This window comes from Alligator mississippiensis, chromosome 7 (assembly GCF_030867095.1).
Source record: "Alligator mississippiensis isolate rAllMis1 chromosome 7, rAllMis1, whole genome shotgun sequence".
Classification (NCBI taxonomy): Eukaryota; Metazoa; Chordata; order Crocodylia; family Alligatoridae; genus Alligator; species Alligator mississippiensis.
The window spans coordinates 81,129,594-81,156,895 of NC_081830.1; the positions used below are offsets into that span (position 1 = coordinate 81,129,594).

At 46.5% G+C, this 27,302-nt stretch overlaps 1 protein-coding gene across 6 annotated transcripts in view; it reads left to right on the forward strand.

Annotated features, from left to right (window-relative positions):
• The first annotated feature begins 701 nt into the window (after positions 1-701).
• Positions 702-27,302, forward strand: part of FXR1 (FMR1 autosomal homolog 1) — a 65,196-nt gene continuing 38,595 nt past the window's right edge. For 2 of the 6 annotated variants that reach the window (XM_059731176.1, XM_014606217.3), the window contains exons 1-2: positions 702-806; positions 21,408-21,460. In XM_059731176.1, coding sequence (XP_059587159.1) covers positions 756-806; positions 21,408-21,460 — 104 coding nt within the window. In that variant the 5' untranslated portion in view covers positions 702-755. Of the gene's footprint in view, positions 807-21,407; positions 21,461-24,356; positions 24,404-27,302 lie in introns of those variants that run through there. The other 4 variants (XM_014606216.3, XM_014606218.3, XM_059731178.1 and 1 more) reach the window with 3 other exon arrangements.

The window sequence follows — 27,302 nt, forward strand, 5'->3', positions numbered from 1 at the left end:
TCAGGAACCAATCCCCCATTTATAACACCGTTCCTACGGGAAAATCGGTCCCGAGTTACAACGTTTCGACGTTAGACGCCGTTTTCAGGAGCCAATCGTGTTGCAAGTAGGGCGGCCATCGGAGGGCCGTCCGGCTTTCTGCTACTCCGTCCTCTATCCGTACCAAACCCGACGCCTTCACGCCCTCTGTTTTTCTCTTCAAGAGAAACGTGAGGCATTAAAGGCATCGGTTTGTTTCTCGAGAGAAAAACAGAGGACATACAGGCGCCGGGTTTCTTTTTGAAGAGAGAAATATTTCCTTTGTGAAGAAAGAGGATGTAAAGGCGTGGGGTTTCGTATCAACAGAGGACAAGCGGATTGTCCTGTGACGACCACCTAGCCGTAGGCAGGTCGGAGCAGCCCCTCAGCGTGTGCACGTGCAGCCCGGGCAGCGCCCGCCGAGAAACCCCTCGTGCGGGCGGAGGCGCCGCGGTGCCCCCTGGCCAGGGAGGCCCCAGGCGCCCACGGGCCTCCATTTAGGCCTGTAAACACGAGCCGAGTGTTTTCCGCGCGAGTCGCGCTCAGACGCCGTCCCCTCGCGAGGCCGCAGGCAGCGCCCCCCCCCCTTACCCGGCCGGGCGGTTGGCGGGCGGGGGCGGAGCCAGCCCGAGCCCCGCCCCCCGCGGGAGCCCGAGCGGTGTCGGGAGCGCCCTGCCCGGCCCGGCCCCCCCGCGACAGTTTCTAGAAGCACGTCCCGGCGTCCTTTGCGGCCCAACATGGAGGAGCTGACGGTGGAAGTGCGCGGCTCCAACGGGGCCTTCTACAAGGTAGCGGCCGGGCGCGGGGGGACGAGGAGGACGAGGAGGCGGCGGTGGGGCCAGGCCGGGCCGGGCCGGGCCGGGCACAGCGCGGGCGGGGGCGGGCAGGCGGGCGGGCGCGGCCCCCGCGTGGGGCGGACAAAGCGCCGCTGCGGGATTCGTGCCCGCGCCCCGCGGCTCGCCCGGCAGCTGCCGCCTGTCAGTCTGGGCCGCAGCCTTTTCTGGAGCGCGCCCCCGCCTCCCCTGCTCGCGGGGCAGCGCGGGCTCTTCTTTCAGCGAGGCCCTCCCCCGGCGCGGCGCGGCGCGGCGCGGCCTCCGCCCGCGAGGAGGCCCTGCAGGAGCCTCGCTGTAAGAGCAGGAGCTCCGTCCGCGCCCCCGGGCAGGAGGCGCCCGGCGCTGTGAGGGGCCCTTTCGGAGCGCACCGCGGTCGGTGTGGTGTGGGGAGAGGAGGGCTGGCTTGGCGGGGGTACGTTGGAAGCGTAGGGCGAAAATGGACTGCCTGAGTGGGGATGGGAGGGATTTGACCCCGGGTATGGAGGGAGGGGGGCGGCATTGCTGTGTAGCAGGGCATAGCCCCCTACCAGGGAGCTCTTGAGTATAGTCTGGCAGCGGTTCGTAGACGCAGGACTTGTCTGCTGGGTCCCCCCTGCCCTACCCTTCTCCTCACTGGACCTGGGGTTCCCCTTTCCCCCATTTCACTTGCTTTACCTTCCCCTGCAGGTTCGTGTGTCAGGTGCGCGTTGTGTTAGGATTGACTCAGAGTTCAGATTGAGGTTTGTAGGGGTTTGGACAGGGTTGATCCTGCTTTGGGCAGGGGGTTGGACTAAATGGCCCCTGGAGGTCCTTTCCAACCCCACTTCTCTGTGATTAGGTGCAGATCCTTATACAAAAAGCCTTTCTTCAAATCTAGAGCGGTGAAATGTGCTTCCAGTTCAGTGAGGGTTGGCAGGGCTGGGTTTGTGCGATCGTGCGTTTAGTGCTATGAAAGTACCAGGCATGGAGATATGACCCCTGCATGCATTTGATGTAAAAATGATAAGGTTGGCTTTTATACTCATCAATTTTATACTCGTCAACTGTCTGAGTGCAGTGGTGGCAACTCATGCTGACCATATAGTCCAGTTCTAGAAAGCCGCTAACTTGTTAATAGTTTTTTTCTGAAAGCAAAGGACATGTTTTGAGTGTTGATAACCTTGTAATCCGCTCCCACACCCCATTTCAGAGCGTTCACTTTTGTGTCAGTGATGCAATGCATATGGCTGCTAATAATCAAGTTGGCTCAGTCTTTCTTTTTAGGCAAGCAGAGACTGGAGTATCGAGAAGCTACATGATAGTCTTTATTTTTTTTCTGCCTGGTATGTAGGGATGATTGTATTGGTCTCATAGATTCAGTATCCAATTCTGAGTATTAATGGTTAGCTAAATGTACAAGTGATCAAGTAAGGTTAGTCCCTTCTGGACACTTCATAGAAGATGTTAACTTGTTTTGCTGAGGAAAAGCAATGTTCGAATGGTGTTCAACCATTCGAAGGGTTGTGCTCAAGGTGGCGTACAGTCAGACTCAGTATCACAATATACCTCAGCCATCTAATGAGACGGAGGCTTAGATGCCTACTGTCCCAGTAGAGAAAAAAAACAAGATAAGAATTCTGTAAAATAATTAAATAGTAATATTTTTGTATACATAACATGATTAGGATCTGATTTCCTGTTGCAAGCAGGCAGGAGTGGATAAGACTGAATACTGCTACTCTATTGACCTACTGTTGTGCCTGAATGAGAGGACTTCATGCTGCCTGGGGAAGCTCTGGACCTTTCTCATGGCCACGCTAGCCCCAAGTATATAGGTGTTAGCTGGCCGGGGTTATCAAAAATGACAGCCAACCGTTTCTTCTCCACTCTATACTGCACATTTAGTTTAGTACTTCCCTTATAACATACTAACTAAATGTGCAATACCTAAAGTTACTGCACAGTAGTACTGGCACACTGTTATTTAGTGACACTTACTGCGCATTAGCCTAATAACACTGTGCAGTAGACTGCTGGCGCAGTTTTTGCTGTGACATGATACTGCGCAGTGTTATTAGACTAATGCACAGTAAATGTATCATGCCCCACTGATTATGAATGCTCTTATGGCTGTAGAGTAGAATTTTCTCGTGGAACCTTTTCCCAGAGACAGGTTGAAGAAATGTCAGATTAACCTACCTGTTGTTCTCACCTAGGTTTGCTTAGAGCTCTTGTCTCATATCCGGCTACCTGAAGCGTTGTTTCAGATATAAGTAGTCCATCATGCATTTTTTTGCCCCGCTTATTTTTTTTATAAAAAGGGTCATTAAGTTGTAATGGTGAAAGGTGTTTATCTGGCCCTTAGTGTTTAACGAGCTGAGAGTCTCTGCTTTACCCAGTGCATAAAGAATAGTGTTCCAAGCTGAGTGTCCTGTAGAATGTCCTCACCCTAAAGCTGTGGTCTTGCAGATGGCTTCATATGGGACATGCAGGATGGTAAGACCAAGAAGAATACCAGGCTGCTTACCTTGTCCAGAGTCCTTCAGATGATGCCTTTAAAAATCCAGGTTTGAATGGACATTAGAGATCACACAACATATTTTACAATTTCATTTGCTGAAAACTGTCTCTTCATCTACTTTTGTATAATTTGACGTGTACCTCTGTGGTCCTTTACATGCCTAGGGTGCAACTGTCCTGTTTGTATATACTGTATTTTTCTAAGTATAAGTCTTCCTTTCTCTTTCTTCCCTTCCAAAAGAACCAAAAAAATCTTGCCTTATATGCCAGGTCAGCTTCTTATCAGGCCACGTACAATCTTGACTTTTGTACTTGCTATGATTTTATGCATGCTATACAAATAACCACACCAGAAATTATTTTATTGCAGTTTTCATTGCAAGTTTTTATTCAGTTACGGTCATAGGAAAGTAGGGCTGGAAGGGGCCTTGTGAAGTCATCTGGTCCGGTCCCCTGCTGCAGACAAAGTGACCCCTGACTTAAATGATCCCCCAGTCAAGTGTCTGAACATGACCTAACCTCCTCTTTAAAATTTCTAGCAATAGCAATTCTCCAGCATCTCTGGTTAACCTGTTCCAATGCTTACCATACTTGTGGTGGGAAAGTTCTTCCTAATCTCCAGCCTAAATGTCCTCTGCTGTAGTCTGAGGCCATTGCTCCAGACTTGTCCTCTGTGGGCACAGAGTAATCTGTCTCTTTATTAAAATCACCCTTCAGGTATTTAAACACTTACCAATCCTGCCCACCTCACCCCAGTATAGAACAGTTAGTGCTGGAGAAGTAATTGTAGTTCTTTCAGCCTTTCCTTGTAACTCATGTTTTCCAGGGCTCTTAATAATTTTTGTTCCTCTCTGCTGGACTCTTTCCAATCTATCCACATCCTTCTTGAAGTGTGAGGCCCAAAACTGGACACAGTACTGCAGGTGAGGCCTTGCCAAAGTGGAAGAACTGCTGCTTTTGATTTGCAAGAGACATTCCTGTTAATATGACTGAGCATGTTGCTGACTTTTGTTGCAGCAGGTGCACACTTGTTGGCTCATATTCAGCTTACGGTCTGCTGTAACCCCCAGGTTCTTCCCTTCAGTACTGCAGCCTAGTCAACCACTCCCCAGTTTGTATTTATGCATGCAACTGTTCTATCCTAAGTGCCCAGCTTTGCACTTGTCCTTCTTGAATTTCATCTGATTGATTTGTGGCCATTTCTCCATGTGGTGGTTTTCATAATTTTTAATAAGAATTGCACTTACATTTAAGGAGAAAATAGCCCAATATTATTCAAGAGAAAATCAGGGAAGAGAATGTCAGTGCATAATATTTTATTACATGCGCACCATTAAGGCTCTGTAGTATTTTTAGTACATTTAACCCTTGGGGCCTTTCAGTGGTTATTTGATCCTCCTTTGGGATTTTGTAAGGGGAAGAGTAGGTTAAGGTCTTTATATACAGTTGTCAGAGAGCTTTTTTTCCAGAATGTGTTTTCCCTAAAATCAAATTTCAAAATATGGGTCTAACTCATTACATGCAAGGTTGACTTATAACTGGAACAGCTTAGTAATATGTGAGGTTCTTGGTAGGAACAAAATACACTACAAAATGATAAATTATCATTAAAAGCTTAGCATCTAATTTGCTTATTCTTAAATGCCAATTTTGAGTAGTTTATAATTGTCAATAAGAGTTGCACATACTGTTGAGTGAGAAAATTGTCTAATGTTATTTAAGAGAAAAGCTGGGAAGAGAATGTCAGTGCATGTAAAACATCAAGGCATTGTGAAAATGCTTTAAGGAAGTACTTTTATAAGTATCAACAAATTGTGTTTTTTCTTTCCTTATCATTTGTTTCAGTATAATGGTTTGAAAACATTACTGATTTGGAAAGTATTTGTATGTGTTTATCACTGTATTTAGCTTGGTGGTTAATGGGATATTAGGCCTTAAAATTGCTCGACAATTCCGTATACAGGCTACAGTATTGAATTCCAGCTCTAGTCGCTACTAAAATGATGCCAGATTATTATGCTGAAGTGAGGGAGTAGACGTTATCTTGGTAGTAAGACCACTGATTAACATCCCACGTGTACTGTATAGTTCAGTCTTTCTAGCAGTAATAAATGGTAAATATTAAGTCTTTTACAATTCTCACTAGCCCCTCAGTCAGGAAAAGAATGCTTTCATACTCGAGTAGGAGTGAAAACTGGTCTTCACCAGTCTTAAAGCAGTTAATATATTGAAATCAAAAGTAAAACTTCTATTGATAACAGACAGGGCAGATCCAGAGGGGGTGCAGTGGTGGGTTCACCTAGGGCCGTGACTGTGTCAATCGGTTCTTGCACTTGCTTCTGGGGGGACTGGGCAGTGTGGGGAGAAGCCCACGCACTCCCCATTGGTGCTGCTGCTTTTCCCAGCTAAGCTGTAACCCCTCCCCCTTTTCCCCGCCCCCAGCAGGCAGGAGCAGCTCTGAAGCTTCCTTTGCCCTCTGGACAGCAGGAAAGCAGCAGAGACTGGAGGAGGAAGGGAAAGAAGGGCAGGCAGGGGATATGCCTCTGGGCACAGAGGGAAAGGCAGGGATGCTTGCCTGCTTTGGGATCTTTAAAAAGTCCCAAGAGGCTCCCACAATGCACCTGCACCAGTGGGTTTTGGGGGAGAAGCCTAGAAGCAGGGGTGCAACTCCACCCCCCCTCCCCCCCCGGCTGCTCCTGAATCCCCAGATCCACCCCTGATAACAGAGGTTTTTGGGAAGATTATAGTATGAGCTTCCAATTGCAACAAAGCATACATTTTTACTTAAATGACTTATTTTTAAGTCCTGTCTTTTTTCCAGTCATGTTGTATTTATATAAAGCCCTCATTTAAGAAAAAATACTTTAAACTGAATCACATTTTCCCTTCCAATCCCTGTCTTCATTTGCTGATGATAGAGATTGGTGTTGCTCTACTTGTATAATTTAAATAGCCATTGGATCCCAGTAATATCTGGTTACCACTGGCTTAAGTTGCATCTAGACCAGTAATGTAGAGGTGAAAAAATCTCTCACCATTCTCCTAGCCCATGTTATGGGACACACATTTGCTTTGTTTATATCTGAACCACATTGCATTTTTATACAGTTTGTAACTGTGTCTAGCTTGACTTATTTTCCTATAATTTTTCTACAGGATGATTAAAGTGACCCCTCCCCCCTTTTATTTAATGTAGAGTGTGTCTATTTAAGAATAGGATGAAGAAAGAGCCTCTGAATAGTGGCATGTACTATAAAAAGTTTTAAGCTAAAAAGAATGGCTCTTAGATTTATAATGTCTTATACATTATACATCTAGTTTTTGTGTGTTACCTAAAGCAGTAGATTAGATGTAAATGACTGTTGGGGTAATCAGTGCAGGGTATTTTGAAACCAGTGACTATACATAATGTGGATGATTTCTAGAAGCGAATATACCTGTTAGTCAACAAAACCACAGTATTCAGTTAAAATACAGTAAGTAAAAGTAGTTTTTAAATAACTTAAAAAGATACATTTTTGGGTGCGTTAGAAGTACACATTATGGCATATACAGCAATACTACATGTATGTGTGCGGGCTGGGCGCGAACCCGGGCCCTTTGTTGCGCTGCACGCGGGCTGTGGCCGGCAGCCCAGGCATGCCGGGTCGGAGAGGGCGGGCGCCGAGCTAGAATTAGGCACAGACACTTAACGGTTGATTTTAAGATTGTTTACTTAGACCGAGATGGTTGCGGTGCAGGCTGGAAACTTGCTTGAGTTGCGGTTACAAACAGAAAACACGAACAATCACGTGGAGTTTGCTAGGTTCCACACAGACAGAACTCCGGATGTCCAGGACAAGCGCGCCTCAAAATAGAAAACTCGTCGATACGTCTTATAGAAAGTTACCGCTCGAAGACGGGAAGAGGTGGACGGTGGATCAGGCCGCCAAACTCCTCTGAGTAACACACAGGGCTTCGATGACCCTGCCGCGCACCCAGAGTCCCCACGAGATGGATGTGGAGTCCTCTTCGGCTTGGGCGGAAACCGCTCAAGCCTCTTATACGGCTAGCAGGCCAATCGCTAGCCGCCACGTGGGAATAATTTAGAACTAGCCAATAGCGGGGAACAAATTTGCATGCGAAGAGCAGGAACTCCTTTGCACCGTACATTTCTGTGTTGCGAAGGGAAATGCACCCTGCAAAGACAGCTGCAAAGTGGCGGGAACACTCTCCCTTGCACGCGGGTTCTCTGTGCAGCAGAACTCCACCGTGCAATGAAGCTGTAAACCCACGGGGATAATTCTAGTGCCGAAGCACACACAAAAAATCAGACCTTTGGGTCATGACAGTATGAAGGGGCCACATTACACTTTCTGTAGCTTTGAATTTCCTGAATATGTACATTTTTATTCTGAATCAGGGGTATGCAAAACGCCGTATTCGATTCGGATTTGGCCGGAATCAGGGACAGTGATTTGATTTGTTGATTTGGATCAGTATCCCTGATTCGATTCGGCTGAATCTGAAGATTCGATGCTGATTTGGAGAATTAGCAATTTGGACATAGAGACAGCTTTAAATGTTTTTCTACATACCTCAAGGTACCAGGCGTGGCTCGTGGATGCTGGGGCGAATGAAGCATCCCACAGGAGCATGGGGAGAGCCCCCGTGTGCTCGGTGGTGAACCCACAAATGGACCAGAAGTACTTTTGCATCTGCCGGGGAGCATGCTGGGGGCCCCTGCCTTGCCCCCCCCCCCTCCCGACTCAGGAGGCACCAGTTGCCGAGCTGGGAGGGGCCCCACGTGCTCCTGGGCAGACCCGAGAGTGGACCGGAAGTGCTTCTTGTCCACTTCCTGGTCTGCTGCCAAGTACACTAGGGAACGCCCGCCCCACGCTTCTGTGGGATGCTCCATCTGCCCCAGCTTCTCAGCATTCACCAGCTGCCTAGGATCTTGAGGCATGTAGAAAAAACATTTAAAGCTGCATCTATGTCGGAATCATCAAATCTTTCTGAATCTCTCTGAATTGATTCAGAGTTCCCATTAGATTTGGAGAGATTAAAGGGTCCCTTGATCAGATTTGGATTCGGAGATTTGGCCACTGAATTGGGCCGAATCTCTGCCAAATCAAATCAGGGACCGAAGCTTCGCACAGTCCTATTCTGAATCATAATTATTACCTGTAATGTCACAAAATAAATGTTGGGTTGACAGGTATTTCTTGAAAGGTTATTTCTTTCCATTTGTTACAGATGCATGCTATAAAATAAAATATGGTGGGCCAAATATATCTCTGGCCTAAGCAGGTGCAACTCCTTCCTTGTTTGTTTCTAGTGGAAATAACATTCACTTATCCAGACTGAATTTGAGCCAGCATAGTCTCCTGTTCCAGGCAATTAAATACAAGTTTACTATGTACTGGATGTTGATTCTGATTCCTCAAGAAGCCTGTTGTGTACCAATAAACTAGCAGGGGTGGGGGAGTGTTTATATTGGTGAATCCTATGAAACAAATTGCACAGAATTGGTAATTATAAAAATGGAATTATTGTGAATGGAAAGACTCAAGGGATTGGTAATAGAATATAGATCTCTTGACCTCAATGTCATTGGTTCAGAAACAGCCTAAAGCACTAGTTATTAAATCATTTAACATCTGAAGCTTTCTCAGCAATGAATATAGTGGGGTTTACATTGTTTTTATTGTAAAGGTGTCCGTAATACAGAAATTAACACAATTGCCACTTTGGGTGGTGATATCAACAGACAGACCACTGACTAACTACTTTGCCTAGGAATAAATTAACTTTCAGTGCAGGCGTACAATTCTCTATCAGGCTACTCATGCTATAAATTATTCATGATTCCCATCAGCAAAGCTTAATCCTAAATACACAAGCAAACCCCAGGTAAAAAGAACTTTTGTGTGTGTAATACTCAACCTGAATTTGGAATGACCATGCAGGATACCATAACAGTCTGCATGAAACCTGCTTGGATGTAAGGAGGATTGATACACACAACTTTCCTGTATTCCTGCCTGTGTCATTGTATACAGATGTACTTTGGCTGCGCTGTCTTCTGTATTTTATCTCTTGATTTCTGCCAGTGTTCCAGTCTCTCATATGAATCTGCATTTAGAAATCATCATGGTGTATGGAGTCCCTTATTTGATTGCCATTCTTTCTATTCTCCTTTCAGGACAACATACATGTTGGTTTTAAGCTGTATTGTCTCCTTCCTTCTTCCTTCCCTTTACCAGGGGTGTGGGTACGTAAGGCCCCTTCTAGATTTGTCTCATGTTAGCCATGTGTCTTGCCTTATCACCAGGGATCCTGGTTTTCTCTGTTTAAAAATCCCAAATTCTCTGATCAAAACCCCAAAAATCTGTGCTTTTCCGCGATTAAAATGAAACATCACTATATATAGGTATCAGGTGAAAACAGTGATATGCAGTTGAACACTATGGCTCCCACCCCATGCATCGTCTGTGTGCCATCCCCCACGCCCCCTGACTTCCTTGCAGGTAGCTGGGGCAGCTGTTCTTCACTGCTGCCTGGCTGTATTGCTGGCCACATGCATGTGTGTACACGCACACATGCATGTGGCACTCCCTGCATCCTGCTCCTCCCCAGTCCCAAGCAGCCCCTTGCAGACTGGAACTCTGCCAGCCTGCAAACAGAAACCCAGTTTCCTGCGTTTTTCTTCTTTAAAGGAGAAAATTGCATTTTTCTGCAGCCTGTTTATTGCGGGTTTGTTTAGTCTTGAGCCCAGCCTATATATTGAAAACTTGCTGGTCTTTTTTTTACCTTTTTTGTTTTATTTGTTTTGTCCTACTTTGGACATTTTTTCACCCAAAGTAGAGTATTACTGTGAACTGTCTTCATGGTTAGTAATGGCTAAATGAATGTCACTGTAACAGCACTTTTCCCAAACCTCCACTAGCAGTTTATACTGAGGAAAAACAGTGTAAAACCTGCTCCTTTAGGGACAATTTTCATTTTCTGTCAAAGTATCGGAAGTGAATAGAGTAGGTCTGGAATGGTAACTTGTACATCATTTTTAAAATGTAGGTAACTGAACTGCTGTAGAGTTCCTGTGAAATTCAGGTTTTAAGAACTGTTCCTCCTAGAAGTGCACCAATATATCAGTGCCATATTGGGTTGGCACTGATGAAAGAAAAATGAAGAATATTGGCTATCAGCTTTTTTTGGCTGGTGTTGCTGATAAAGTCACTGATAAATATTTTATGCCTTCTGGTCAGGACCCCTGGATACCACATGCATGTCCCCAGCTGCACGCATGCACATGGCCAGGAGTGTAGCCGGGCCGTGTGGAGAGCAGTGCCCTGCAGGTAGGTCTGTGGAGGGGAAGAGGTGGGGAGGGGGAGCAGATTGAGGCCTCTATGATGGGGGAGGGAGAGGGGCAGGGGGTGCTGCCCAGCCAGGGTGGTGAATGGGACCCAGGGCTGGGGCAGGGTGTGGCTCCCCGTTGCTGCGTGCATGCCCTGGGCAAGGCATGGGGGGGGCATGTTCTCTCTCCCCCCCCCCCGCCCCCCCCAATTTGTGTGCGGGACAGAGATGGGCTGCCTGCTGTGGGCTTGGGGTTCTCCACTGTGCTGCCTTTGCCCCAGGAGCTGCGTTCTGGCTATGTGCCCCCTGCCCATCAGTGGCAGTGGTGAGCTGTACCTCCTGCTGCTGGGTGGGCAGGGGACTCTTGGCTAGCATGCAACTCCCGGGAAAAGGCAGCAGGGTGGAGAGCCCTGAGCCTGCAGTGGCCTCCATCCTTACCCTGCTCGTCTTGCCTCCTAAAAACATCCCTACGCTTAAAGATGGTGGCGGCAGCGCTTTTAACACTCATTTTATGAGCTTTATAGTTCAAGCACCCCTGCTGCCATTTTTAAGCGCCGGGATGTTCATCCCCTGGATATGCCGCCCACAGCTCCATCCTGCTTCTGCCCTGGGGTCCTATTCACTGCCCTGGCTGAGCAGTGCCTCCTTCCCCAGCCCTTGCCCCACTTCCTCCCTTAGTGTGGTGGCTTCGATCTGCCCCCCTCACGTCCCTTCCCCTCCACTGACTTACCTGCAGGGCACTGCTCTTCACAATGACCAGCTGTGCTCCTGTTAATTGGTTATCAGTTCAGTATTGGCCAATATGTCTGGTGAATAATCGGCAATTGGTATTGGCCAAGAAAAAATCTTTATCAGTGCACCCCTGGTTCCGCTTCTTTACACTTCATGTCCATGTCAGACCCTTTGTGAACTGGTAACCAGGGATCCTGGTTTTCTATGATAAAAAAAATCACAAATTCTCTGATAAAAAAAAAATGGCAAATTCTCTGATAAAAATCCCCAAATCCGTGGTTAAAATTAAATGCCTCCCCCCCAGCCCTGCTGGTGTCCCTCACTGTTCCCTGCTGCCCCCCAGCCCTGCTTGTGCCCCTGCCCCCCAGCCGCCTGGGCTATGGGGCCAGGGACCCAGGTCTGCAGCCCCCTACCCCCAGTGGAAGGCAGTGGCTGCTACAGCAAGAGCACAAGCTAGCTCCCCCCTGCTACTGCAGGCTCAGGCAGGGCCAGCTCCCAGTGGCAGCGTGCACTTCTGGGGGGCAGGGGGAACCTGCGCCCCCCAGATCTGGGGGGGTGGGGGCAGGGTGGATGTGCACTGCTCCTGTGCAAGCAGAGGAAGTGTGGCCAGGGCAGCAGCAGGCAGCTTTTATGCATGGACCTGCTGTGCCCTGCCATGCCAGTCGCACACACTGTGCTCTGGAGAGCCTGGGGGAGTGCAGCAGGGCAGGGGAGCACAAAGTTTGCGACCCAGGGTTTGTAGCTGACCGGGCACTCCAGTTGGGAGGGGGCTTGCAGCCTGCCTGCTCGGAGCCAGAGTGCTCGGCTGGGTGGAAACCACTACTGCTCCCAGCCGGCTGCTAACCCACCATCCTGCCCAAGCTGGCTGAGGGAGTAGAGAGGTTTGCAGCTGGCCAGGAGCGGCGGGGGTTTCCAACCAGCGAGCACTCGGGCGGGGAGGCTACAAACCCCCTCCTGGCCAGAGTGCTTGGCTGGCTGCAAGCCTTCCTGCTCCCTCAGCCCCTAGCCAGCTTCCCCCCCCAGCCCTGCCCTGCAACCCCCAAGCCGCACTTACCTCCAGCAAGAAGAGTGAGCCTGAAGCAGCCTTAGGTAAGTGTGAATGTCGGGCCCTGCCCTTCCCCCTCCCTTCCCCTCCAGGCAGGGTCCAGTGTTTTCCCCGCCCCTTTTGCAAGCAGCTCCTGGAGGCTGGAACTCAGCCAGCCTGCAGAGCTCTTTGTAAAAGGGGGAAATCTCTGGGTTTCTCTTCTAAAAGGGAAAATCCGTGTTTTCTCTGTTTTTTCCACGGGAAATGGAAAACCAGGATCCCTGCTGTTGACACACAGATATATTAACTGCTATAAAATTAATATTAAACGTAGCCTGTTTTAGAATATTGTTAGATAGGTCAAGTGTGCTTAATAATACCTCGTCACTTAATAAAATTTTTTTAGTTTAATTATAATGTACATTGTTCCTTGGTCACCAAAAGATTTCTGTTCTAAAATGTGGGCATAATCGCATCCCCACCAGGAAGGGATAAGGAACAGCATTTTGTGGAGGTTATCTAGGTTAGGCTCTGGCAGATCAAGGGGGCTCATTGGGACAAGGAATTTTTGTTATGGATTCATAATATAGGGCTGTCCACCTTCTCAGTGGTTGGGGGTCATGCACTGTGTGACCACAAGCCAGGAGGCTGCACACTGCTGGGAGCTTGGAGCCCCCAGCTGCCATTGTATTAAAAGCAATGAAGGAAGCTGCAGGGCAGGAGACCTGTGGGCAACCGGTTGGACAGCCTTGATAATACTTTGGAAGTAGGTGTCATGGTGTGTGACTGGAGCCTGTTGTCACTGCTGTAGTACAAATAAAGGAAGTTATGGAGTTGGGGACTCTTCATTTAGGGCAGATATAACAGTTAGATGGATATCAACTCCTGTAGGCTATTATGATGTACCTGTACCTGCATGTTTGTATAGTGGTGTGAGCCAAGCAAACTGTTGTTACTTTAAACTTCTTTCATTCAACAGTTAGAGATGCAGCAGCTTGACTCATTTATATCTCTATAGCAGTGGCTTTCAACCTCGTTTAGATGCAAGGCACCCTTGTTAGGCTCAAACCACCACTTGGAAAATGTCAGCTCTTAGACTTGACTTTTTTTTTTTGTTTTCCCCTACATACAGAGAAATAGAGCAATTCTTCTGTTGCAAGAACTTGCAACAGGGCAGTATAGTTTTGGCACTGGATTCCTGTTTGAAATCTCTGGGTTTACCTTGGGAATCATGTTTGCATACCTAATAGTGCTAATATTGCTTAGCACCCTGTGGCACCCTTGAAAGGATCTCAAGGCACCCCAAAGTACCCCAGCATCCAGGCTGAGAATCAGTGCTTTGTAGGAATATCCAGACCTAACAGCTGCATCAAAACAGCTGACCCATGCTGCTGAGGAGAAGCTCCCTTTTTTCTTTTAAAGGGAAAGGGAACTGTCTTGCTAATAGCTTCTCATTTAAATGAATGGCCTGTTAGTTGCATGCCTCATTGTAGCTGCTTCAGAATAATGCAAGGAAGCAGGTGGTTTTGAAGGTTGGTAAGGTACTCATTAAGACTTCAGATTGAAATGAATTTTATATTTCAACAGGAGTCACATTTTGGGGTATAGACAGGCAACTTAAATAGGCATCAGAACAACATGCACTTACGTGAATAAAAGGTTAAGATCATCAGGAAAAATATAACATAGATTTCCAATATAAAGTCTGGCCATGAGTAACTCTGGCAGCATTGGTATTCAGAAGAATGTCTCCATTGTCTTCCAAGGACAGTTTTCAAAATGAATATCCAAGGTGTCCTATTTGCAAAAAACTATAACAACATAAACAGGGCCTCAATATAACTGATTCTGTTTCTTCCAGTTTCTTTGCCTTCCCTGTAAAAGTCACTCAGTCCAAAGTAACTGGCTATCACTTGGATGCTTTTCCAGTTGCTGTTAATTTCCTTGGCTACACCAGAAGCATGATTTGTAGGTGGCCATATGTCAGACAGTCCCAGATTTCAGAGTCTGGTCGCAGCCGGCTGTTGGGAATTAAAATAGGCGTCTTGGAAATGCAGGGGCGTAGGTCGCAGTCTGGCCAGGAGTCAGAGCAGTGCAGAGTGCCTTGCAGGTGGGCAGGCAGACACCACTGCTTGTCTGGCATGCAGCTCCACGCCCGTCGACTTGTGGGGGGGAAGTAGTGGCCCAGACTTCCAGGATTTCCATATGTTCAGTCTAATGATTTGCTACTATAAAGACTGGTTTGTTTCACAGTACTGAGGGCTCTCAGCCATCATTGTGTTGAGTGAGAGCCCTTAGCATCTCTCAAGAATGGTCAGAAAACAAAGTAATGCTGTTTTAAAAAAATGGGAGTAGAAATTGGGGTGTCTTTCTTTTTTCTTTCTCTTTTTTAAAGTCATATTTGGAATCTTATACCACTTCTTGTAACAGAAAAATCTCTTTTTAAAAACAGCTATTTAGATTGTTGAAATATTTGTTAAGAGTTTTTGATTTTATAATTAAGATCAACATTTTAAAACTTCGGCTATACAAGTGTTCTGATTTTTGGGTAGAAACAGACACTGCCTCACATAGCATTTGTGTCGAGTGAGCAAATAGATGTCCCTTCCCTTTGTCATGCTACCTCAGTAGCTGTGATGAAAGGTAGTGTTAAATAGTGCTAGTTTATTGCGGTGGACATCTGTTAGCTCTGTGGTGGGAAAGTATGGGCTGCCTAAGCTGCCTGCATTCTTCAGCCTCTCTGGGCAGGTGCTCTAGGGGTTTGGGGGACCCAGTCCTGCACAACCCAGGAATTCCCACCCAGGGTCAGGCCCTTCAAGCACCCAGACTATCTTCCTGGCTTTCCTTGTGTACAGAGACATGCCCTGGGGAATCTTGAAGTGCCTTACTATAAGTGAGGAAAGCTTAGGTTCCCCCACTTAGGGACCTGTCACAGGATCTCCAGGGGTGCATCTCTGCAAGTGGAGAAAGTCCATGTATGGAGGCACAGGACTGGGGAATTCCTGGCACCCCATGTGTCCATGCCAGGACCGTGATATGATGCATGAGTTGGCACAGGACCCTCGGTATGGGTCTCAACAGGGCTCCAGGAGTTCCCTGGGTACTACACTGCCCTGTATCTCCTTGCCAGGACTCTCATCGATCTGTACTTCATGCAGAGGCACTGGTTGGCATGGGTCCCGGCATGGAGGCATGGGCACTGGGAATTCCCTCAGTCCTGCACTGCCCCTCATCTCCTTGCCAGAACTCCTGCTGATCTGTGCTCAACACTAAGGCATGGGTTGGCATGGATCCTGGTATGGAGGCACAGGGTGCTGGGGATGCCCCAGATCCCATGGTGCCCAGCGTCGGGACCCACACCAACCTGTGCTTTCTCAGGAGTAAGGACTGGACCTGGCATGGGTCCCAGCAAGGAGATACGGAGCATTAAGGACAAGGGGAACATGTCACCTGTTGTCCCACATAGGGCCTTTGCCCAATGTTGTTCAATAGGTGACATGTATTGTGCACAGTAAAGTGGATCAGCTGTGGCCAGGTATGTTTTTACCTATTTTTTAGAGGTACTGAGTATCTGCAACTCCTTTTGACTTTGTTTGGAGTTGCAGGTATTAAGCACCTGTGGATATCATGGTCCAATTTTAGCTGCCAAGGCTTTAACATTTTGGTCCCAATCTATTGAAGTTTGGTATGTTTACATGGGTCCATCATGTTATAAACCTATTTTATAAAACAGATGTTCAAAGACCATTTTTCATAATTTTCATAAAAACATATTTCTATCTCATTTATTTGAAAACTGATGTACCCTTGCTTTTTTTTTTTTTTTTTTAAATGTGAGCCCAATAGATCTGAAATCTGTTGTGCCATCTTTGTCTTGAGGAGGTGTAAGAGATAGCTTACATTTTAAACATCAAATTTGTATGGGAAGAATGGTATTATTCATCCTTATATTGATTCTCATTTCTTGTCAGTAATGATCAATTAATGTAATTTCTTGTAAGAAATGATTTCTTTTATGTTTCCAAGGATCACAAATTGCATTTCCAGATGAATTAAGTCTTCAAATACACATGACAAAGATATCTTAATTTTATAGTGCTGAAAACACAAAACTTAAGTTCCCAAAGGTCAAGCAGGGAATTTGTGACAGTTGAAGTTTGAACCCCACACTCCCTAGTTGGTGAGGTACAGCACCAGGAATTCATCCATCACATTCTTCTTGTTCCATGTTGTTACAGTGTCTAGTACAGTTTGGTCCTGGCCCTTGATTAGGGCTCTTAAACCCTTGAGTAATAATAGTTTCTCCATGATTAAAGCTCATCGGCAGTTGAGTGAAAATACTTTATTGAAATAATAGCTTGACTTTCTCCTGTATTATTTGAAACTTATTTCTAACAACTGTTAGATCACTTGATAGTTTCAGTTCTCCATGGATTGGTTAGGTTTTTTTTTTTTCTTATTCTGCTTTATTTGGATTAACATCCAAAGTTAAAACACAATTCTGTTGATAACCTCAGCATGTTTTAGTTTTGAATCTTGCCCATTGAGTTTCACACAAGATTCAATTTATTCTTGTTAAAATTAAGGCAAAATGCCTGTTGGTTGAGGCTAGGATTTCTGTATGGTCTGAGGCTGACGCTAGCCTGGAACAGCATCGAAGTTGACAGAGATGTTCCTATGGGTTATGTATTACAGATATCCATGTTAGAGTTTCTGACCATCATTACATAAACTTGGTTATTAGGTGTGAGAATAATGCCTTTTAGTTTGAATATCATGATTTGATTTGTCACACAGCAATGACTACAGAGAGAATTAAAAAAAAGAACCCCAAAAACCTCTTACTACCTTCCTTCCCCCATGAAGCACATTGGGGTGAGTAATCTCTTTAAACTGGTTTAGCACACAGGGTTGCTCAACCCCTGGCCCCTGGGCCAGATCGGGCCCACGGCTCTGTGTCATCTAGCCTGTGGGGCTCCCCCTGGGTCTGGAAATTTGGTAGTCGGGGAGCTCAGGCCCTTTGTGCTGACTAGGGTGCCCAGTTCCAGTGTGTAGGACTGGACGGGTGGCACTGGGCCCCAGGGCCCACTTCTGATGTAGAGAGTCAGGATGGGGAGTGCCAGGCCCGGGCATGTTGGGGCAGGAGGAGTCTTTGCCAGGCCCATAGAGCCTAATCCCAGCACATGGGGGTGGAATGGGCCAGCGCCAGGTCCTTGTGGCCCAGTCCTGACACATGGGCAGTGCTAGGCTCTTCGGGTCCAATCTCAGCGTTCGGGGCAGACAGGCGATGGTGCCAGGCTCCTGACTCGATATGGCTGTGGGCCAGTCTCACACCACTCATCTGGCCTACTTGGCTAAAAGCTTGACTGATTTAGAGGGTCACTTTGATGTTATTCTTGAACTGAAAAAGCTGTAGATGTAGGAGGGAGTTTAAAACAAGTCCTGAAGTTACTACAGTCAAATGAAAAGGTATTTTGTGTTGGTTGCTATATGTGTAAGGTTCTCTCAAATTCTTTCCCTGTAAGTCAGCTGATTTCCTACATTTGCTTGTGGTTGCATATCCATTATGAATAAAAATAGCTTCAGAGTTGTTACTTAAAATTTTGTTATAATCATTGCAGGAAATGTTAGTCTATGCTAGTGATAAATTGTTATTTTTATTCTTATCACTTACATACAACAGCCCTTTTTTTCCTATCTGGTCCTTCGGTAATGTCACAGACCTGGATACAATAGGCAGTTGTACATGTGTGTGTAATCTGCTTTAGTTTAGTGGGGTTACTTGTTGCTGGCTTCGCATACTCATCTTCATAAGGTTGCAGGTTAAAGTGTCTGAGCTATGGTGCTCACAGAAAGGTCACCATTCAGTAATTGTCATGGGAATAGATTATGTATGATGTTACAAATACGATTTAAAACCATTACAAAATGAAGCAAGATTATGAAGCAAAAACTTGCACTGAGGCACAAACTCTTTGCTGAAAGTAAATACAGGTACTCCTCACTTAACGACCGAGTTCTGTTCCTGCGACTCGGTCGTTAAGCGAATTGGTCGATAAGCTTGGAGCCAGGCCGCGAGCACGGGAGCTGTCCGCCCTGCGGTGCTGAACCTGCGGCGCACCGTTTCCACAATACAGGTACTCCTCACTTAATGACCTCCTGCTCGGAGTACCGACTGCTCGGAGAGCTGGTTGTAAGTCCGCACGGTCGTTAAATAGGTAGGTCGTTAAGTGAGGAGTACCTGTAGACTGTGATAAACTGATAATGGTTAGATCCCTTTATTTGGATGCTATTGGACTTCTAGTTAGTGGTAAGTTATCTTTCAACTGCTTGACTCCTTTTAAGTACAGTGAAGCAGATAATGCTCTGTCTTGTCTTGTTCCATGGTGCTGGGATTTGTAATGTTGCAAATCAGTTGAAATAAGAACTTTTTGCATATTTTTTTACTGCCTATATTTTTATGCTCCATTGATTAAAATATAATAGCAATGATGGGCTTAAAGGAACATTGGCAGACTAAATATATATTAAAAGCTTTCGTTTTGCTCTCCCTGCTAATTGCATTACATTTTACAATTGAAAGTATTTTAATATCTAGTTCACTAGTTAATACTTTAGACCGGATGTCACAGCTTATACATAGGTGTATTCAATCCATTTGACTGAGAGCACTTGTATTTTCTGAAACTGAAAACTCCTGCTGGCCATTTTCCTGTATTGACATCACCTTCCTCAGTCATCTCTCAGCTTTCACAGAGGGAAGATATTTCCTTTCTTTTGCTGCAAGCAACTCTTTTTGAAGGGGATTATTATTTTATTAGGAGCACACCAGGTGGTTCAGCAAAGGTGGGTTTAACACCTGATGCTGACCTGCCTCCTCAGGGATTACCATTACCCTTATGCCTTTAATACAAGTCAGCCTTCTATGTTGCTGATGAGGAGTTTGAGACCATTTTAGGGGACAGCAGAACACAAGTTTTTGAGCAAAGTCTGTTCTTCATGCAGGTTCAGGTCATGGGAGGAGAGAGCTCTATTGAGGGGCCCTGCAGTGACAAACTGTCATAGAGGATCTTGACACTAGTGCCCATTGTTCTGTGTGCTGGCACACCCCACCTCCTAGAAGCCAGTTGCTCCTTGGACTTAATGCACTGGCTGTGCTTAGGGGTGCATTGATAAAGATTTTCTTGGCTGATACCAATAGCTGATTATTTACCAGCCATATTATATTGGCCAACCCAGTTATTCACGAGCCATATCAGCTGATTGCAATCCATTAGCTGATTTGCAGGAGAATAGGTGGGCAGCATGGAGAACAGCATCCTGCAGGTAAGTCTGTGGAGGGGAAGGGGTGTGGGGGGGGTGGAGGGCAGATTGAGGGAGTGGGGCAGGTGCTGGGTATGCTGCCCAGCTAGGGCAATGAATTGGACCCTGGAGTTGGAGCAGGGAGTGGGATGGAGCCACGGGTGGCTCAACCAGGCGATCGGTGTCCTGGCACTTAAAAATGGCAGCGGGGGCACTTGAACTAAACAACTAAAACTCATTTGACAAGCAAGTGTCACTGCCACCATTTTTAAACATGGGGATGGCTTTAGGAGCAGAGCTGAGCGGGGCGTGTGCAGAGGTGGGCTGCCCGCTGGGGGCTCTCCACTCTGCGGCCTTTGCCCCGGGAGCTGTGCGCTTGTCGCACTTCTGGCAGCAGGAGGCACAACTTGCTGCCACTGGGTGGGCAGGGGATGCACAGCCAGCGCATGGCTCCCAGGGCAAAGGCAGCAGAGTGGACAGCCCTGAGCCCACAGTGGGCAGCCTGTATCTGCCCTATGCACAAATCTCGGGGGGGGCATATGCCCCCCCATGCCTCTGCTGGGGGTGCACGCAGCAGTAGGGAAATGCCCCTGTGCCCCTAGATGAGTTGCCTGTAGCTTCACCTCACTCCCCTGGCTTGACAGCACCCCCTGCCCCTGTCCTACTCCCTTCCTCACTGTGGGGACCTTGATCTGCCCCTTCCTTCTCCCCCCCCCGGGGTTCCTTTCCCTCCAGAGACTTACCTGCAGGGCACTGCTTTCAACGCTTCCTGGCTGCATTCCTGGCTGTGTGCCATGCATGTGGTGTCCGGGAGCCCCAGCCAGAAGGCATATTTATTTATTGGTGAGATTATTGGCTATACAAGCCAAAAAAAAGCAATAGCTGATAATGTTAATTTTCCTTTCATCAGTGCTGATCCGTTGTGCAACCAACGTAGCAGTACACCTCTGTCTGTGCTGTGATTCAGCAGATGGGAAGAGAGGAATTTTCTGGCGCACATTAACACAGCTATAGGACTCTAGTTACTTTCAAATGATTGGTCTTTCTTAGACCTGTATAACCCTAAGCTCGGAGCAGGTATTAATGAGAGGAGGGTTAGTCGGAGAAATTTCTCTAATCCTTTTCAACATGTTTTAAAAATATGGCTTACTTTAGTAAACAAGATAAGGGGCTGAAATTTAGGGGGCATGTGGCAAATAGCCATAGTTGTTTCAAGTTGTCTCCTGTGCTCAGGTTCTTGACATAAGAAGTCTTTCCCAAAGATCAGTCCTGCTGCCTGGAAAAAAAGGAGGGAAGGGTGGATCTTATTTATTACTTGTTTGACTTTTGTGACTATAAACTCTGTATCGCATATCAATGTGCAAATGATAAAAAAATTGAGTTTTCAGTTGTAAACAGGTTTAAGGTTCCTCTCTGCCTGGTCATTAGGGCCATTCTTTATATAGGCCCTAGTTCAATAAGCTTCTTGAACTCATGCCTAACTTCAAGCATGAGTAGTTCCAGTGAAATTAATGGGGTTACTGATAGACGTGTTTAACTGTTTCCCTAAATTTGGACCATGTTAGTGATGCAGTTTTGCAATTCAGTTTAGTTTTAAAATGTATAATGCTCTTTTCTATGTTTTTGTCTCACTGCCAATGTTTAAACGAGTTCAAGTGCATTCTTAAACGATGTTTTTGTTTCAGGGATTTATCAAAGATGTTCATGAGGATTCCCTCACAGTTGCATTTGAAAACAAGTAAGTATTCTGTAGATAAACTCTGTAGTACAAGGCTAAATTTCTTCCCCATTGAAATCATGACTACTTTACAGATAGTGAAAGAACACCTAATATTTAAGGATCCTTTCACAGTTTCCAGTCTGGTGCTGGAGCTCCCTTTGGTTAGGGAGGTGGTAGTTTGAAGCCAGGTAGGTAGAAGATAGGGCAGGGTGGCACTGTAGGGACTAGCTGGTTCAGAGAGAGATGAGCTTTCATAAGCAACAACCTGCGTTGTTAAATGCATTGATGAAGTAGTTTGTTGCCTGTGAACACTCATGCCTCTGAACCAGTCTCGAGACTGCCACCCTACCCTACCCTCTGCTCTTTCTTTAGTTAGTTAGTTTAGACTTCTGATAGTAAAAGATCTTGTTTACCAGGTTCATGGGCTTTACTCTCCCTAAAAGATTTTATTAGTCTGTCACACTTTAGCCCAGGGGTGGGCAATTATTTTGGGTGGAGGGCCGCTTATTGAGTTTTGGCAAGCCATCGAGGGCTGCGTGACAGGCAGCCAGGGGCAGATCAGTACAGGTCAGTCGCATCATACGCGCATTTAACTTGCGCGAATTCAACTGTACATGGGGTGGGAGGGGGACGGGGCTTGAGTTTGCACGTGTGCCTGGAGCTGTGTGGCCAGCCGCCGGGCGGCAGCAACAGCATGGTGCTGGCCAGGCGACACGCAGCCCATCCCCACCACCGCCCTGCACTGTGCTGCTGCCGCTGGCCACATAGCTCTAAACACGGCTCTGCGGCGGCGGTTTTGGAGGCAGGGACAGTCACCTTTGGCATGGTAATACGCAATTTCACTATATGCGATTTTTGCCTTACCCACTGACTTTGGAACATAACCCCCGCGTAAGATGTGACTGACCTGTATTAATTTTTAAAATTTTTTAGGAGCCTGCGGGCCTCATGGAATGGCCTGGCAGGCCGCATGTGGCCCATGGGTCACATTTTGCCCACCCCTGCTTTAGCTATTCTCACTGTCACCTAGAAGCCTGAGTACTTATTTTTAATGGGGGAATACACAGTTCCCTTGAATAGTGAAAATAGGGATATTTTGTCTAGAAAAAGGAATTAAATCCATATTGTGTATTCATCTTGTGAATTATGTATGTTTTATTTGGCACTGTGTTGCTTAATTATTTTTTCCATGCGGATACCCATTTCAGGTGTGCATTAGCACTATATACACCACATTGAAATCTTTGAGTGGCAGCATCTGTTGGGTCTGTATCTGCATCCTGCATATCCTTTTGCCCCACACCTGAGTGTACAGAGGAGAGTGACTGCAGTTGGCCCTCCGTTGCCACTGATTTAGACAGAGGGATTTGCTACTTTCCTATGGCTTTTGTTTATATGAGCTTATCTCAGTTATGGTTTGAGTCCTTACTGAACTTTCTCCTTCCCTTTTTTTTAACCACACCCCTGCAACCATTGAATAAGAAAAACAAATCACTGTGTATAGTGGCAAATTCAGAGCAATTGGACTTTAACTTCTTCATATTTGCAGTAGTCTAGTTCCCTTTACAGACTTTTTGAAAAGACTTCAGAGCTGTAAGTCATGATGTAGAGCAAGAGTCAGCAATCTTTTGCCCTTCGTTACCCATTTCTTCCATTCCCTCCCACTCCCTACCATTGTGGGCTGCTACCAGGAGGAAAGATGAGACAAATGGCTTTCTTTTTTACTCTTTGTGTCTTGTCTTTGGTAAAAGAGACCAGTGTTGGATCACCCATGCCTCTGAGTTACTATATGCCAATCTCTTCATTTTGGGTTGGAAACCGATGGGTGACAGAGTGGATCTAACCTATGAAGAGGTCTGTTCTGGCATACGAAATCAGTGGCAGAGCTGTGTCATGCTACCTGTCCTTGCCACAGGACTCCCCTCTGCTGTGGACCCTGCTGCTCCACTGTGTTTGTGTTTACCCTTGCCACTGATCCCCATTTGCTCTGGAGTAAGGGTAAGCACAGACGGGTCATTCTGGGTACTAACCCTCTCCTCCAGAGTGTTTGCAGTTCCACACAGCTTGGTGTCATATGTTGATTTTCTAAGTGTGCATTCAATCCTATTGTCCAAATCATTAATGAAGATGTTGAACATTATGGACCTAGAAGAGAACTTTGGGGAACCCTACTTTACAACTCTTCCCAACTAGACATTGAGCCATTGAGGACTACTCATTGAGCACAATGATCCAGCCCAGGCAACCCCCCTCATATGTGCCTGATTGTGACACATAAGGGCATTTCACTTGGTATGTAAGCCTCGGGATGGATGGCAGGGAAGCTGCGAGGGGTCCAATCCTTTCCCCACTGTCCATTTCAAGGTGGACATGTGCCTGCTGCCAGCAGTGAGCTGGGCCAGGGCCCCTCAGACCCCAATGCAGCTGCTTGCAGCCTCCTTGCCATCTGCTGTGAGCAACCTGTGCTCCGTGGTGGGCAGCAGCAGCTCGTTGCTGGCAGCAAATGCATGGGCACCTCAGGGTAGCGGCAAAGGGGCCAAAGCTGCACTGCCACAACAAGGATTGGGCCCCTCACAGCTCCCCTTCCTTCCATTCCTGGCATGCCAACACCTTACAAGTTGAGGTTGTAGGTGTTTTTGACACTCGACCCAAAAACGTTACCAACCCGCGATCCAGACGTTTATGTATCCACCTTGTAATACTTTCATCTAATTTGTATTCCCTTAGCTTATTAATAAGAATGTTGCAGGAGACGGTGTCAAAACCCTTGTTGAAGTCAAGGTACATCACATCCGCTGCTCTCCCCCCTCCGTTGAGCCTGTCACCTTATCTGAGAAGGATATCAGGTTGCTCGTATGTGACTTACTCTTGGTGATTCCATGCTGGCTGTTCTGATCACCTTGTTCTCTTCTAGGTGCTTCACAATAGATTCCTTGAGGTCCTGCTACATGATCTTTCCAGGTATAGCGGGCAGGCTGACTGGTCTGTAATTCCCTGGATCTTCCTTCTTCCCTTTCTTAAAGGGTACTATATTTGCTTTTTTCCAGTCATCCAGGACCCAATCTGGTTTCCCTGATCCTCAAAGAGGATGGCTAATGGCTCTGAAATTACCTCAGACAATTCCTTCAATACCCTTTGGTGCGTCCCATCCAGCCCTGCCAACTTGAAAGCATTTAGCTTCTCTAAGTAATCCCTAACGTGTTCTGCTACTCTAGGCTGTTTGTCTCCTTCCTGCATCTGCATCATCTGTAACTACATTGCCTTCTGCATTCCTTAAAGGAGCTATGGTTTCTTTGGTCTTCCTCATACTTTTGACATATTTGTGGAATTCCTTTTTCTTGCCTTTTTATGTTTCCTTACTAGGATGTCACCCTTCAGTTTTCTACAGTATCTACTTATCTGTATTGTTTCCAAGTTCTTAAAAGGTTTGATTATTAGAGGTGTACCAATAAAGATATTTTTGACCGGTACCAATGGCCGATACCAATCTGATTACCAATATGCAGCCCGGCAACTTAGAGAGCGGTGTCCAGCTGGTAAGTCTGTTGGAGGGGAAGGAGTGTGTGTGGGAGGGCGGGGGGGCAGATTGAGGTGCCCATAGTGAGGGAGGGAGTGGGGCTGGGACAGAGGCAGGTGCTGTCCAGCCGGGGGAGGTGAAGCTGCGGGCAGCTTGTCCAGGGGGTATGGGGAGGGGGAATAGCTCCTGGCCACTGCACGCACCCCTAGGCAGACATGGGGGGCATGTGTCTACCGGATTTGTGTGTGGGTTGAGGGCGGGCTGCTTGTTGTGGGCGGGGAGCTGAGCCAGCCTCTTCTTGGTGGGAGGGCTGGGTTAGGGCTGTGTTCAGGGTGGGCAGGTAGGGCAGTGGCGTGGACAGGTGGGGCTACGGGGTAAGCTACAGTCACCCCAAAATTTTCTGTACACCCTTATCCACCCAGTGCTACTGCCTGCCCTGAGCACAGCCCTGGCCCAGCCCCACCCTGCTGGGAAGAGGCAGGCACAGCCCCTGGCCCCGAGCTTGCACCAGGCAGTCCACACTCGCCCTGTACAAAACTGTGTAGGGCACACGTGCCCCATGCCTCCCTGGGGGTGTGTGCAGCTGCCAGGAGCTGCCCCCACCCTGTGCCCCCTGGATGAGCCACCCGTGGCTCTGCCCTGCCCCAGCTGGGCAGTGCTTGCCCCTGCCCCAGCCCCACTCTCTCCCTCACCATGAGGGGGGCCTTGATCTGCCCCACCACCCCCATGCCCCTTCCCTCCATGGACTTACTGGCAGGAGGCTGCTCTCCAAGCTGCTGGGGTGCATTCCTGGCTGTGTGCATGCACGTGGCATTTATTGATGACATTATTGGCTACATGGGTCAAAAAAACTGATTGCCGATCAGTAATGTCAATTTTCCTTTTATCGGTGCCAATGTGATATGGATCGATATATTGGCGCACCTCTGATTATGTATGTATCTACCATTTAGAGAGCTCACACCTTGTTGTGGTTTCAGTATTGTTCTGCAAGAGGAGTTTTCTGCTTTGAGTCTGACTGCCTTTTTCAGTTACTCGGTCTTTTGACAATTTTCTCATACTCGTTGTTACAAGTTTGCGACCGACCCTCCCTACAGCATATTGTCTAGAGGTAGAATGAGATCTAAACACCACTTTAAGTTTATACCCAAAGTTGGTTTAGAAGAAATTGAGAAAAAAACAGGGATACTGATAGATTCTCTTTTCCAAAACTGTCCTGCCGCTTGGGGATAAGAAAGTGAATGTTGTGTATTGTTAAGGTCCTCATATTATTTGATTCAGATAGGACAGGATGTTTTTATTGACTGTGTTACTTTATTGCGTTTAAAATAGGGACAAGTTCTCTTAATACACAGAATATCTGTCAGTACATGTACCTCCTTTCTCAAATGGCAGGTGTACTCCTTTTACTTAACATCAAGGTCCACTTTAGAGCTTAGGGTGCTATTGCAAAATAGCCACCTAAAACAATAATAAAATGAGTTATTAGTAATAAAATTGTATATTTTGGACCCAGACCTTCAGATCACAGGCAGAATTCAGACAGGTACTTTTTACATTGACTCTTCAGCAACTTTAGAAACCTTCTTCCAACCATTCTGATGAGGATCCAGAAAAACACTGTATATGGTTACTTAGAGTTAAGTAATCCTTGGATCAGATTCAGCCTCACAGCCCTTTCTTTTATCGCTTTCTTTGGAGTCTTTACTAGCTTAGAGTCCCAGTGAACAAAGAACTGGGGGACAGTTGTGGTCACTCCTTTTCGGCCTCAGGTTATGGAGACTGATTCTTGGCATAAATTATTCTGATCCTGTATGCAGGAGGCATGTGTGCACTGAAATGGGAATCTCCTTGGACAAAATACATTGATGGACCCAGTTACATTATATATAAAAAAAAAAAAAAAAAAAAAGCAACAATGTATAGAAGAAAATCATAAACTAGACTGTTTTGGGGTACCATTCTGGAAACTTTTTAGCAACAGTTGTTACCAAAACCACAGATATAAAAAACATAATTGTCATAATATTGACTTGTCCTAAAATGAATCTGTTTGCCAGACAACTTTTAAAAAAAGATTGATAGATAGGATCTAAAAATATACTGTTAAGGGTTAGATTCAGATTTCCTTTGCACACACAATACCCACAGAAACGTTTTTAGCATGCAAAGTGTACAGGATTGGACTCCAGGCCCAGCTATGTATCTGTAGTGCTTTTGAATGCTTGTATAGCTTGAGCAATGAAAAGCCGGCTTCGGGAAAGCACCTCATAAAATAATAAGTTTTCTCACTGAGTATTTAAGAAGGAAGTTTAGAGAAACAGAATAGACATTATATTTTCA